This window comes from Rana temporaria, chromosome 1 (assembly GCF_905171775.1).
Source record: "Rana temporaria chromosome 1, aRanTem1.1, whole genome shotgun sequence".
In the NCBI taxonomy this organism is placed as follows: Eukaryota; Metazoa; Chordata; class Amphibia; order Anura; family Ranidae; genus Rana; species Rana temporaria.
Window position 1 is genome coordinate 200073192 of NC_053489.1, and position 13849 is coordinate 200087040.

Here is a 13849-nt window from a genome sequence, read left to right on the forward strand (position 1 = left end):
CTAGGGGGTGAGGAAGGGGTTAATGTGTACCCTGAATTGTGTTACTAACTGTGGGGGAAGGGGGGGTGACTGGGGGAGGTGACCGATGCTGTGTCCCTATGTACAAGAGACACAGATCGGTCTCCTCTCTCCCCTGACAGGACGTGGAGCTCTGTGTTTACACACAGAGCTCCACGTCTTGTCCCTGTAGCCGCCGATCGCGAGTCCCTGGCGGACATCGCGGCCGCCAGGCACTCGCATCGGCATCTCAGCGATGCGGCGAGCGCGCGCGCAGGCCGTAAAAACACGGCCTCCCAGAGATGTAGAGCCACCCTGCGGCCGTACAAAGTCGTACGGCCGTCGGGAAGTGGTTAAAAATGCATTGTTTTGAAATCTTCGCAAATTTTATTTATTTTTTTAAATAAAAAAGGAAAAACTCTTTGATGTTTCTACAACTTGATTGGAGTCCACCTGTGGTAAATTTAGTTGATTGGACATGATTTGGAAAGGCGCACACCTGTCTATATAAGGTCCCACAGTTAACGGTGCATAAAATAAAGAAAAATCTTGGACAGCTGCACTGCAAAAAAAACTGTTGCCTTTTATTGGTAAAAAAGAATAAAAACACTACAAGCCACAGCAAAAATAGGACACACAGTTGACGCATTTCGCACTAATATTTAGTGCTTAGTCATAGCTGGGTTCTAAATGGTGCGAAATGTGTCAGCTGTGTGTCCTATTTTTGCTGTGGCTTGTAGTGTTTATCCTGTTTTACCAATAAAAGGCAACAGTTTTTTTCGGAGCGCGGCTGTCCAAGATTTTTCTTTATTTTCTGCTACATGCATTGCTAGCACTCATGGTTTCTGAGAGGAGGCTAATCACTAAGCAGACCCACCTGGAGCGACAACTTCCCTTCCCTAGTTAACAGTGCATGTCAGAGCACAAGCCAAGCCTTGGCATCCAAGGAATTGTCCTTAGACCTCCGAGACAGGATTGTATCGAGACACAGATCTAGGGTCCAAATGAGCACAGTAGCCTCCATCTGTATATGGAAGGAGTTTGGAACCACCAGGACTCTTCCTAGAGCAGACCACCCAGCCAAACTGAGCGATCGGGGTAGAAAGGCCTTACTCACATATGAGCAAAGTCTGGAACCTGTGACGCTAGAACCTGGAGGCTGCCTGTGGTGTCTATTCAGGGAACTGTGGTGACAGGGTCACGTGGGGAGACGGAGCGCACATATATGGTCCCCAAGCAGAAAAATGTTCTAGCAGACTTTCCTCAATAAACATATAATTTTACACATTTTGACAATTTTTTTTTTTTTTTAGCCAATACTGTACATGCCTCATTTAACGTTCCAACCACTTTAATTACATTTTGTACAAATAGGGATGGAGACGTATATATTTTTCCATGCGTTCAATTTCAATTCTAAAAACTCTCCCCTCCCCCCAGTCACATGTTGTACCCAAACAGAATTTATGTCATTTTTTTACCCACAAATTGAGCTTTCTTGGTGGTATTTGATCACCTCTGCAGTTTTTATTGTTTTGCACTCAACAAAAAAAGACAGACAATTTTGAAAAAACTGAGAGTCTCTGCCTATGAGGAGAGTGGGTGTGTGTCTTTTTCATCACACTCTGTGATAACCAGGAAGAGAAAATCTCCTAACACGATCTGTACTTTCTAAACAGTATATAAATGTGAAGACAGCAGATATACACATAAAACCTGTGTAGGGAGATTTGGTTCATCTCTGTGTATCATCTGAGGCTGTTCACTTCACTGGGTGTATGGAGAATTTACATCCACTTTAAGGACTGAGCCTCTTTCTGAGAAGTTAAACTTTTAGGGCCCTTTCACACCTACGGACAAACGGTCTGTTTATTACAAGTCCATTTACAGACTTGTAATGTATCCCTATGGGATTGCAGACGTTAGCGGATGATGCATCCGCTAACGTCCACAACCATCCGCGGAAGAAAACCCTATTTTTCTTCCGTCCGGCGAAACGTATCGGATGAATACGGACACACGGTCCGTATTCATCCGATACCCCATAGGGGAGAGCGGAGGAGAGACAGGGCGGTCTCTGCACTGTGTGCGGGGACCGCCCTGTCCGCCGACAGCTCAGCAGGGATTTATGGAGGAATCCCCGCTGAGCCAAACGGGCTAACGGAGCGGATCAATACGGATCCACTCCGTGTGAAAAAGCCCTTATTTATTTTTTGCTAGAAAATTACTTAGATAGATAAATATGTTTGGAGATTCTATCTATCTATCTATCTATCTATCTATCTATCTATCTATCTATCTATCTATCTATCTATCTATCTATCTATCTATCTATCTATATATATAATCACCCTATAGAATAAAATGACAGTCAGTTGTTGCAAGGCTTTCTGTCGCACCATATTTGCGCAGCAGTCTTACAAGCGCACTTTTTTTTGGGAAAAGATACACTTTTTTGAATTAAAACTAAGACAACAGTAAAGTTGGCCCCCCCCTTTTTTTTTTTTATATTGTGAAAGATAATGTTACGCCAAGTAAATCGATACCCAACATGTCATGCTTCAAAATTGTGCCCGCTCGTGGAATGGCGACATATTTTTACCCTCAAAAATCTCCATAGGCAACAATTCTTTTAAAAACAAGAAATTTCACTTTTATTGCTATTCGCCCTGCAACGATATGGAGACGAGTGAGGGCCATCTTCCCCTTGCTCGTCTCCATACCAATCCAGCAAGAGGACCCGATCACCCCCTGTCGCTACCGCCGGCTCTGGTAAGCAACGGAGTGCACCGGAGCGTGGCGAATCTGACCACTTTTATCGGAAAGCGGACCGCCTGCTGAAGAATTGGATACCAGGGGTTATGGTAGCTAGTCATAACAACAGTATTCCTCTTTAAAGTACCGGCGTAAAATGACAAAGGGCGGTCAGTGGTTAATGGGAACCCCTACGCATAGTAAGAGGCAGGACGTTTTTTTGGTGCGCAGAATCGCATGGTGCCATAGCACCATGTGGTTCTATTCGGCCACATTTTTTAAAATGGGGCAGGCATTTTTTTTCCTTTCAGTGTGCTGCCTGCAGATATAGCAGAGTATTCAAAAAGTCTTTGTTAAAAAAAAAAACACAAAAAACAAATGTGAGTTTACATCCACTTTAATCCTATAGACAATTTATGGAGGGAGCTGAAACTTTGTTTCCAAGCACCAACCACGAAACCTTAAAGCGGGGGTTCACCCTATAAAATAAAATTTTTTTTTTTTCTTCTAGCCTAAAATTCGGCATTGTAGCGCGAGCTACAGTATGCCGGTCTTAATTTTTTATCGCCGTTCACAGTGTAATCGTACATAGTAGATTCCGGGGAATGGGCGTTCCAATCCAGACGGAAGGTGATTGACGGCCGGCTCTGGCGCGTCACGCTTCTCCGGAAATAGCCGAAATAGGCTTGGCTCTTCACGGCGCCTGCGCATAGTCTGTGCGCAGGCGCCATGAAGAGCCGAGACCTACTCCGGCTGTCTTCGGGGAGCGTGACGTGCCAGAGCCGGCCGTCAATCACCCTCCCTCTTGAAAGGAACGCCCATTCCCCGCGGGCAGTCAGAATCTACTATGTACGATTACACTGTGAGTACGGCGATAAAAAAATTAAGACCGGCATACTGTAGCTCGCGCTACAATGCCGAATTGTATGCTAAAATGTTGTTCTGCAGGGTGAACCACCGCTTTAAGTATTTAGAGAAGATCTGCAGGGAAGAGTCAACCAAAATCCCTAGAGAAATCGGGAAAAAGCTGGACGGCCGCATTCCAATGCAACACCTTTATTGTAGTCAAATAAAATACAGATAGTCGTACAGGACTAGTAGCCAGGGTGGATAAAGATCAAATTTTTTTTTTTTTTATAAAAATAGATTTTTGATTTGTTTGTTAAAATGTTTTTGGATGTGTAATCATGGGGTAGTTGCCTAGAGCGGTGAGTTCCTATCTTGTTGGACCAACATCCCTCCCGAGATGTGTGCAAACCTGCTAACCAACTACAAGAAGCATCTTACCTGTGCTCGCCCACAAGGGTTTCTCCACCAAGTAATAAGTCATGTTTTGCTTGGGGATCAAATATTTATTTTACTCACTGAACTGCAACTCAATTTATAACATCTGTATCGTGTTTTTTCTGGATTTTTGGTTGATATTCTGTATCATTTTAAATACACCCATGATAAAAATGATAGAACCTTCATTTCTTTGTAAGTGGGCAAACTTACAAAACCTGCAGAGGTTTTGTAATATGCATTGTGTGTCTTCAAGTGAAAGTGTACTCTGTAAATGTGTAGTGTGTTTGTTTTTCACAAAGTATTCAATGTGGAACATGTGGTTATTGAGACAGTATTGGAGTAAGCCTGGCTCTGCAGAGTATGCAATTTTTCATTCCTCCTTAAAGAAAAGAAAATTGCTAAAATCTCCCATCAACACAGCAACCATATATAGCCATGGCTTTAGGAAGCTGGAAAACTCTGCCATAAAGTTTGATTATTACCCTCTGAAACTGTCATACTTTATAATTATTATGACAAATGTATTTTTACTGCAACTGATTATGTTCGAATTGATTTGTTGTGTAGTTGTAATATTTCCATACTATCGCATAATTTAAGAGATTGATATGTATTTGCTTTCTGAAATCTAGATTATTTTTCTTTTAGTCTTTGGATACTCCTGCCAGCCCAGTGTCAGAAATTCCAATCGCCATGGAGGCCATGACTTCATTTGGTACTATTTTTTATATTATTTTGGTATATAAACTGACAAACTGTGTGTGTGTTTTGGTGTCCAAGTATTGATGGTGAACAGAAATCTTAGTTTCTTAAAGGGGAACTGCACTGTGAATTAATATTTAACAGGATTCCCATTCCCCCTTGTTTCATACCCCCCCCCCCCCTCCCTTTCATGTAACAAAATTCACCTGCTTGTCCCACTGCTGTCATGATTGAGTTACTTGCCCCTCTATACCCAGAAGTAGAAGACGTTTTCTTGGTTCCAGACAGCTTAATGGAGTGAGGCATATTCGCTACTTGCCTACTGGGCAGTTTAAGCCCCTTCCTGCCAAGGCCAATTGTTAGTTTTCAGCGCTGGCGTACTTAGAATGACAATTTCCCGGTCATGCAACACTGTACCCAAACAAAATTGTTATCATTTGTTTGAGACAGAGCTTTCTTTTGGTGATTATTGATTATTCACCACTGATAGGCTGCACTGATGGGCACGGATAGGTGCCATTGGCGTCATTTCTTTGTTTACATGTGAATAGCTGTGATTGGACACAGCTGATCACATGGGTAAAGAGCCTCATCTTCGGCTCTCTACTGAGATCGGTGATGCGCTGTGGGACAGAGATATAAGTGATCACATACCCTCTGTTCTCGGCTGCATAAGGCGCTAGGGGAGGATAAGTGGCATCACTCTGGTCTTCCTAGTGAAGGGTGTGCCAGCACATGCTTGATCCTTAGGTTTGCTCCCAGCACAACCAGAAAACTGACCACGCTGTGCTGTCCTGTTTTAGTGTGGCCAGTTTTTAATAGGAAAGCAGAGGGACTGGCAGCAATACAAAGAGAACAGGATACTTTTTCCTACAAGTACATGGTACAGCAAACACATATCGGGAATATGAGATGTTGGATTTACATATTTTTTAACAGAGATCCATTTTTTTTTATTTTACTTATGTTGATTGATGTAAAAAATTAAATTAACAAATTCACTGTTCTAAGACAATAAAACGTCAGAGGATGAATACATTTTCTAGCGATTGAGTATGTTTGTTTATTTAAATTTAAGAGAAGGTTCGCCCACACAGCAAAAAATTAAGTCAGCAGCTACAACTATATAGCTATAACTTTTAATCATAGGACACTTACCTGTCCTGGAATCCAGCGATGTCAGCATCCCAGCCAATGTTTGCATCGGCTCTCGGGTGCTGCCGTCACCATTGTCTGTAAGGGAAACCGACAGTGAAGCCTTGCGGCTTCACAGCCGTTTCCCTAGTGCGCATGCGCCAAGTGCACTGTCCTTTTGTATGTCCTGTAGGCGAGGGAAGGATCTCCCAACGCGATCTCCCGGAAGTGGGAACAGGTACCTGTCAAAAACAGGGAGGCAGATAAGTGAAGCTTCCACTTTTGGGTGGAATTCTGCTTTAACATTGCTTGGGTTTGTTTCTTTTTTATTTTTATGGAGAGATATACACTGCTCAAAAAAAATTAAAAGAACACTTTAAAAACGCATCTGCTCTCTATGGAGAAAAATCTCATGCTGGATATCTATACTGATATGGACTGGGTAATGTGTTAGGAATGAAAGAATGCCACATCGTTTGATAGAAATTTAAATTATCCACCTACAGAGGGCTGAATTCCACAGCACACCCTGAAAATCAAATTTAAAAAAATGATACAGCAGGCTAGTCCATTTTGCTGACATTTCATTGCAACTCAAAATGGCAGTAGTTTGTATGGCCGCACGTGCCTGTATGCACACCTGAAAACATCGGGACATGCTCCTAATGATACAATGTATGGTGTCCTGGGGTATGTTCTCCCATATCTGGACCAGGGCATCACTGAGCGTGACTTAAACCATAACATAATATCCCAGAGGTGTTGTATTGGATCTAGGTCAGGCGAGCATGGAGGCCTTTCAATGGTATAAATTCCTTCATCCTCCAGGAACTGGCTGCATACTCTCACCACATGAGGCCGGGCATTATCGTGTACCAGGAGAAACCCAGGACCCACTGCACCAGCGTAGGGTGTGGCAATGGGTTCAGGTATCACCTCAGGCTACCACTGACCCTAGTCAAATGACAAACTAATGAAAAACAGTCAGAAAAGTAGGGAAAAAAATGCACCTGTTAAAGAGGAGCTCCACCCTAAAGTGGAACTTCCGTTCATCGGAAACCCCCTCCGGTGTCACATTTGACACCTTTCAGGGGGGTGCAGATACCTGTCTAAGACAGGTATTTGCACCCACTTCCGGGAGTCCTCTCTGCTGGGATTCTGTAGGTAGTGCGTCACTTCCCGCCCCCGCCCGTTTGTGTTCTGGGAAACACTCGGCTCCCAGAACACAGCGGGGACCAAAAAGGACGGCGCTGCGTGACTCGCGCATGCGCCGTAGGGAATCGGGCAGTGAAGACGGAACTTCTTGATTCCCTCACCGAGGATGGCAGTGGGGGCGGCAGATAGACGAGCGATTGCTCATCTTCTGCTGCTGACTCCAGGACAGGCAAGGCCCCATGCACACGAGACGCAAATGCAAACTCATCTAAACACAAGTTTTCAAACGCAAAACCCGGCATTTAAAACGCCTGTTTTTGCCGTGAATTTCGCAGCGTTTTACCTCGTTTGCGTTTATAAGCATTTGGTTAAGAAACATCATAAGACCCTCCCTAAGCTCAAAAAACAGTATTATTTAACCATTTCAGCCATTTTGTGAGACCAGAGCAGCTGAGAGAGTTGTGAATTGTCCACTTGCCACGTCACCTGCCACAAGTGGATTATGCACTTGCCAAATCACCTGGCCACGTCACCTGCCACAAGTTGTGGATTGTCCACTTGCCACGTCACCTGCCACAAGTTGTGGATTGTCCACTTGCCACGTCACCTGGCCACGTCACCTGCCACAAGTTGTGGATTGTCCACTTGCCACGTCACCTGGCCACGTCACCTGCCACAAGTTGTGGATTGTCCACTTGCCACGTCACCTGGCCACGTCACCTGCCACAAGTTGTGGATTGTCCACTTGCCACGTCACCTGGCCACGTCACCTGCCACAAGTTGTGGATTGTCCACAATGCAATGCAAGCAATTAAATTTTTTTTATGTGTGTTGTTTTTTTTTTTTTTTTTTTTTTTTATGGTTTTTCATCATTTGCCATCATTTTTGAGATTTCTAATGTAAAAAAATAGGTCACCTTTAAAAACTCCTATAAACGAAATCGCGGCAAAATGCCGGTACCGCGTTTTGCCGCCATTTGCGTCTGAAACGCCGAAAACTTTTGCGTCTGACCCCAAAATTTTGCTTCTGAAAAAACGAGCCTAAACCCAACTGCTTTAAAACGCAAAAAAACGTGAATGTGTGCATGGACACATAGGATAGCATTAAATGTGTTCAGAGGCAGTTGAAAAAAATGCCCAAATGCCTCTGAACTCGAGTTTACCAGCGTCTCGTGTGCATGGGGCCTAAGTGTCCTAATATTAAAAGTCAGCAGCTGCAGTATTTGTAGCTGCTGGCTTTTAATATTTTTTTAAGGGCGGAGCTCCGCTTTAATTTCATTAACACCAAAGCAGCTGAAGCAGATTAACAACCGCCTCTTCTACTTAAAGAGGAGGTGCAGCCTGGGTAAAATGTTTTTTAAGTCAGTAGCTACAAATACTGTAATATTAGGGCACTTACCTATCCAAGGAGCCTGTGATGTTGGCATCTTCGGATCGACTCCCGGGTGCTGCCGCCGCTATTCCTGGTAAGGGAATCAGGCAGTGAAGACTCCTGGTTCCCTACAGCACATTTAATTAGCCTAGAGGCAGGGGAAAGCAGGAGGGGGCCTAACTTTCTGGTGATCGGGCCACAGCCCATCTCCCGGAAGTGGGGAAGCGGGGTCCTGTCATAAACTGTCCCCCTCCCCCCCCCTGAAATGTGCCAAATGTGGCAGCGGAGAGGGGGAGGAAACATATAAGCGAGATTTCCACTTTTGGTTGCAATGCCGTTTTAACGGACCAGATTAATATCCCAAGCATTTAATTGACTTGATGCTATACTCTGAATAAAAAGTGTTACTTTTGTTTGTTTTTTTAGCTGTGTGTGTGTGTTTGTGTGAGTGTGTATAGTGTTGTGTGGAATAAATATATATATATATATAAATTAATATTTTTATTCTTTTCAATCTATGCTTCTAGACCCAACACAGAACCTATTTCTTGATTCCAACTTCTCGGAGTCAGGATCCCATTTACAAAATATTACACATTTGTCTCCCCGGCAGCAAACAACTGGCAAACTTGGTAAGCAATTCCAAGGTGTTATAAAAAATATAACATTTTCAGGTGTTGGCTGCACTATGCTGTTTATAATATAAAGTTTATGAGATTGTAGCCTATGTATTTGTCATTTTCTTTCTTTTGTAGGTTCCTCTACTGCTGCTATTGGAGTGCCATCCTCTCTACACGTGGCTGCTCTGGGTAACAAGCACACTGAAACACCTAAGGTTTCTATGGTGCCAAACGCTACTGGCGTTCACCCAGGCAAAACTCCAGCTCCAAGAGTTGCTGTCTCGACCGTACCCACCAGTACACATATAACACAGCAGCAGCTCCACAGTGATTCCCAGCCTTCAAAAGGAAAGCCTCAGGCTTTTAGCATTCCAATCCTACAGTCTACCCAGAATCAAATCTCTCAGCAGAGTCAAGGGATGTTGGTAGATCAGACGTCTTCCTTGAAATCGCCCTTGTTGCCGGTATGTGAATGATAAATCACAAATGCTGTTATGAGAAGGTCATGCATTATACACCACATATCAAAGTGCAGACCTAAATGAAACCCACTTCTGGCTATTAATAAATTTTTTTTTTTATGAATAAACAAAACAAAAGTTGCTAAATATGTTGCATGTACTTTTCATCAGCCATCAACTGCCTTTATATTTAATAATTTCTAGATGCATGTAATGAGAACCTTGTGCAGGTCTGAACTAGGCATAATCTATACTAATAATTTAAATCAGTTTTACCACTTGCTGCCCACGGTACATCATATGACGTCCTGGGGTTTAAGTGGTGATATCTGAATAATGCCTGCAGCTACAGATCATCAGATACCCTTATTTTCTGCTGGCGATTTCCATCACCATAATAACAATCATAGCCGCTTGATCCTTTTTACTGGCGGTGAGAGGTGATGTCCCATACCCCCCCAGGAAGGTCCCCAGTCATCTCTATGACTTTTGGAGGCCTGGGCACGACGTTATGACGTCCTGCCCGACAGAAGTAAACCTTGCTGAGTACTTGGCTGGAAAGGCCAAGATGTTTGTTTTGTTTTTTATCTCATTTTTGTTCTGCCTAGAGGAGAGATGTGGGGTCTTATAGACCTCACATCTCTCCATAAAGAGGACCTGTCTTGCACTATTTCTATTACAAGGGATGTTTACATTTAGCCTTTTATGTTCAATTTGAAGTGTTTCTGAGCTGTAATATATACACTTGGTTGTTTTTCATTTATTCTGAGTTATATTTTCCCAGCAGGTGTCTTCATCGAAGTCAGGCTCTGATATTGCAAAGCCCTCAACTCCTGCCCCTTCCTCACCTTCCACCCCGACCTGTATTTCAGAACCTGCCCTTTCAACTGCAGGTGTCTCACCGAAGAGGATGATGTCCCCAGGGGCCAGCAAGGTTTTGTCACCTGCTTCATCCAAGTCACCTTTACCCCAGGACTCCCAGAGTTTACAAGCAGTTACAGATGACCTGCCGCAGGAAATGTCCAAACCATTAGAGCAGGTAATTAAAAGTTCATTTACCTTTGCTATGTAATAAAATATTTTATTATAGGAAAGGGGTTAATATAAAATGACCTGTAAAATACCTTCTGTTTTAGGAAGGTTATTTTGTACTTAAAGTGAAACCAATTTTTGTTAACATACAGTAGGTAAGTGTTAGAATCCCTGTCAGGCGGTAACACTTGTTCTGGTGGCAATTGTCTAATAATTTTACCTTTTAATTTAAAGAGATTTAGTCTTTTGTCCCCATAAAAAGAAAGAAACAATTTTGGGAGAGATAAAACACTCTTCCAGATTTGGGGATTTTGAAGTGAGAAGTGTCAAGTAAAAAGGCAAGTACAACAAACACAGAAGGTTTTACAAAATTATCAAAAGTTTTAATATATATAATTCATAAAAACAATTATAAAGATGAATTGGACCACAGTAGTTACAAAAGCGACATAAGTGACAGTATGCAGGTAGCCAACAATTTTCGCACAAAGGTGCTTGGAAGCGTTGGGGCCTTGCAATTTTTCTTTTGGATTAAGTGGTCTGTGTGTGACATAAAGATACGCCATTAATACACATCGAATAATATAATATAATACATTACATATTATTATCAGAAGGAACATGATATCTGTGTGCTCACCAATTTTGCTAGTGACTGAACTAAACATGTGTCAGAACGCGGCCCAAGGGGTCCCAATGGCACGAGGAGCAAAGATTGCTAAGGCAGTGACTAGTGGAAGTCAGATCCACTCGGTCATAAGATGTGCAGATACTAGAGCGAATGGAAACCCCATCAACCAACAAAAAATCTGTAAATTATTAAAATGTAAAATAATAATAAAGTAACATGTATATGTCTACGTATAAAGTCTGTTTAGAGACATACGCATACAAATATAATTAATATACATGGAAACATATAAATAAATGATTGGCCCGGAGACCTATTTTGTTGAATTAGCTCAGTACCAAAGGTAAACCGATATAGAGCAAATCAGTGCACACCTCTGATGTAATACTTAAGGAAATGTACATATATAGGCTACATATAGATGGGTTGGAACAATGAACAGGTATATGACCCATAAGAATATAATAATAAACAGACTACACAAAGTGAGAGTAATATTAAATATGTATATCAAAGACCAACCATCTGAGAGCATTGTTCCAAAGAAGTTTCTCTCATCATATATTAAACTAGTTATGGTGTTCCCATCCATAGGGAAAGCCTACCAGGGATGGGGTCTAGATGTAATAGCCTAGCTTGACAGATTCCTAGTAATGTAAGAAGGGGAGCAAACAGCATGAATTGCTAAGTAAAAATAACATAGCATGTTGCAAAAGATAGGTATAAGAATAGAGGCTATTTACCTGTAGCTTAATCTGCAGAAAGATCAATTCCCAACAGCGGGGGGTAGCTTCTCCAATATGGCGCACAGTCCGTGCTGCCAAGCGGTCAGATAGGGGTTTGTGTCTCCTTGTACCAAGACAGCGTCTGACATGTCCATTGTCAGCGCTGTCTTAAGTACCTGCGCTCTCACCGGACTTTTGTCCCTAGTAAAGTAAGGTTAGGTTGACACTAGCCAACATGGTATAACATAAATAGAAAATAGATAGAAAATTAGAAACGTTTATTGAATTGCACAATAAATAGTAGAATCCATGCTTGAATGACAACCATAGACAAAAAAAATAAATCACCTTGTGTTAAAATGTTACGTTACTGTTTTGGAACCATTGGCATTTATACAGTGATCGGTGCTATAAATTGCACTGATTACTGTGTAAATGTCGCTGGCAGGGAAGGGGTTAACACCAGGGGGTGATCAAGGGGTTAAATGTGTGGGGATGTGAGTGACTAGGAGAGAAGCCATATATTTTTTTTCTACTTAGTAGGAAGATATGATATGGCTCCTCTTCTCTGACAGCACAGGGATTTTTGCGTTTATACACACACACACACAAATCCCCGTGCTGGCGCTCGTGCACGCAATCGTGCCCGCTGGCTACGCGCATCGTGTCCCTCACCATGCAGTGGGCGTGCGCCTGGTGGACAAAAAAAACCCGGTAGGACGTACCCGTAGGGGTTTTCGCCCAGGAGAGCCATTGTGTCACAGTATATCTGCCTGACGCAGTCGGCAAGTGGTTAAAGTGACACTCCATTCACGTCTCTGCAAAGCTGTATGTTGCTCCGCAGTGCATTACCATCCAGTGTTCTGGGGAGAAAAGGAAGACATGCTTCGGTTTTCTGCCCTGCACATGGCACTAATACTGTGGTGCACATAGAAAGGGTTTCCTTTGTGCCCTATCAGTGATCTGCATTTTTCCAAAGCAGGAAAAACACAGTTGGCTTTGTGAGGAGAAATCTTAGATATGTATAGTGGCTTTTTTTTAAGGACTCTCTTAGTCAATTTATGTTTAATGTGCAAATCACATGTAACTTCATAAAAAAATATATATATATTTTCTTGCTACTGTGTATTTTGGTGACGTTTTATTTTGACCAACTAACGTATGTTTATAGTCAAAAAGAAGTGGCCTTGATTTATTTATTTTTGGCTGTAAAAAATTCTCAGATTTTCTGTAAAAAAAAAAAAAAAAAATTTAATCTACAAAAATGTTTACTTGCTCATACACATCATTTATTTCATGCATTGTACAGGAAAACCATATTCATCAACGAATCACAGAGCTTCGCAAAGAAGGCATTTGGTCCTTCAGGAGGTTACCCAAACTTATGGAGCCCAGCAGACCAAAGTCACACTGGGACTATCTTTTGGAAGAGATGCAGTGGATGGCTGCTGACTTTGCACAAGAGAGAATGTGGAAAATTGCCAGTGCTAAGAAGGTAGTGAAATGTGTTAAATTGTTTTCTCCATTTCTTAATGACAGTAGTGTTGCTTTTACTGAAAGTAAATAGACTGCACTTTGCAAGTGCAGTTGCCCCAGAACTTAGTAAATTAAGTACCCTTCACTTTATGCACAAAGAATACCCAATCACATGCAAAGACAGCATTTTTGCTTGCACATCATTGGATGATGAAAATAACAGAACTTTACCGTGTTTACTAAGCTCTGGGGAAAATTAGTACAACTGTACTTGCAAAGTTTACAATCTATGTGCCTTTAGTACGAGGGGCTTTTAATTTTACAGGTATAAAAATTGATGCTTGCGTGATGGTACTACATGCAGTAGTAAGTGGCAAGTGTTTCCCATTACTGATAGGCCAGTCCAGAGACCGTTAATCAAGATAACAGACAGCATTATTAGTGCGTGCATGGAACAGCATGTCATGATGAAGTTTCTTGTGAAAGAAGGAGTAAAACCTGTTG

At 42.2% G+C, this 13849-nt stretch overlaps 1 protein-coding gene across 3 annotated transcripts in view; it reads left to right on the forward strand.

The window, feature by feature from the left end:
- Window positions 1-13849, forward strand: part of LOC120935633 (E1A-binding protein p400-like) — a 164386-nt gene that overhangs the window by 12372 nt on the left and 138165 nt on the right. For 2 of the 3 annotated variants that reach the window (XM_040347686.1, XM_040347691.1), the window contains exons 3-7: window positions 4687-4753; window positions 8928-9032; window positions 9156-9484; window positions 10266-10520; window positions 13179-13364. In XM_040347686.1, the coding sequence (XP_040203620.1) occupies window positions 4687-4753; window positions 8928-9032; window positions 9156-9484; window positions 10266-10520; window positions 13179-13364 (942 nt within the window). The remainder of the gene's footprint in view (window positions 1-4686; window positions 4754-8927; window positions 9033-9155; window positions 9485-10265; window positions 10521-13178; window positions 13365-13849) is intronic. The other variant, XM_040347688.1, reaches the window with a different exon arrangement.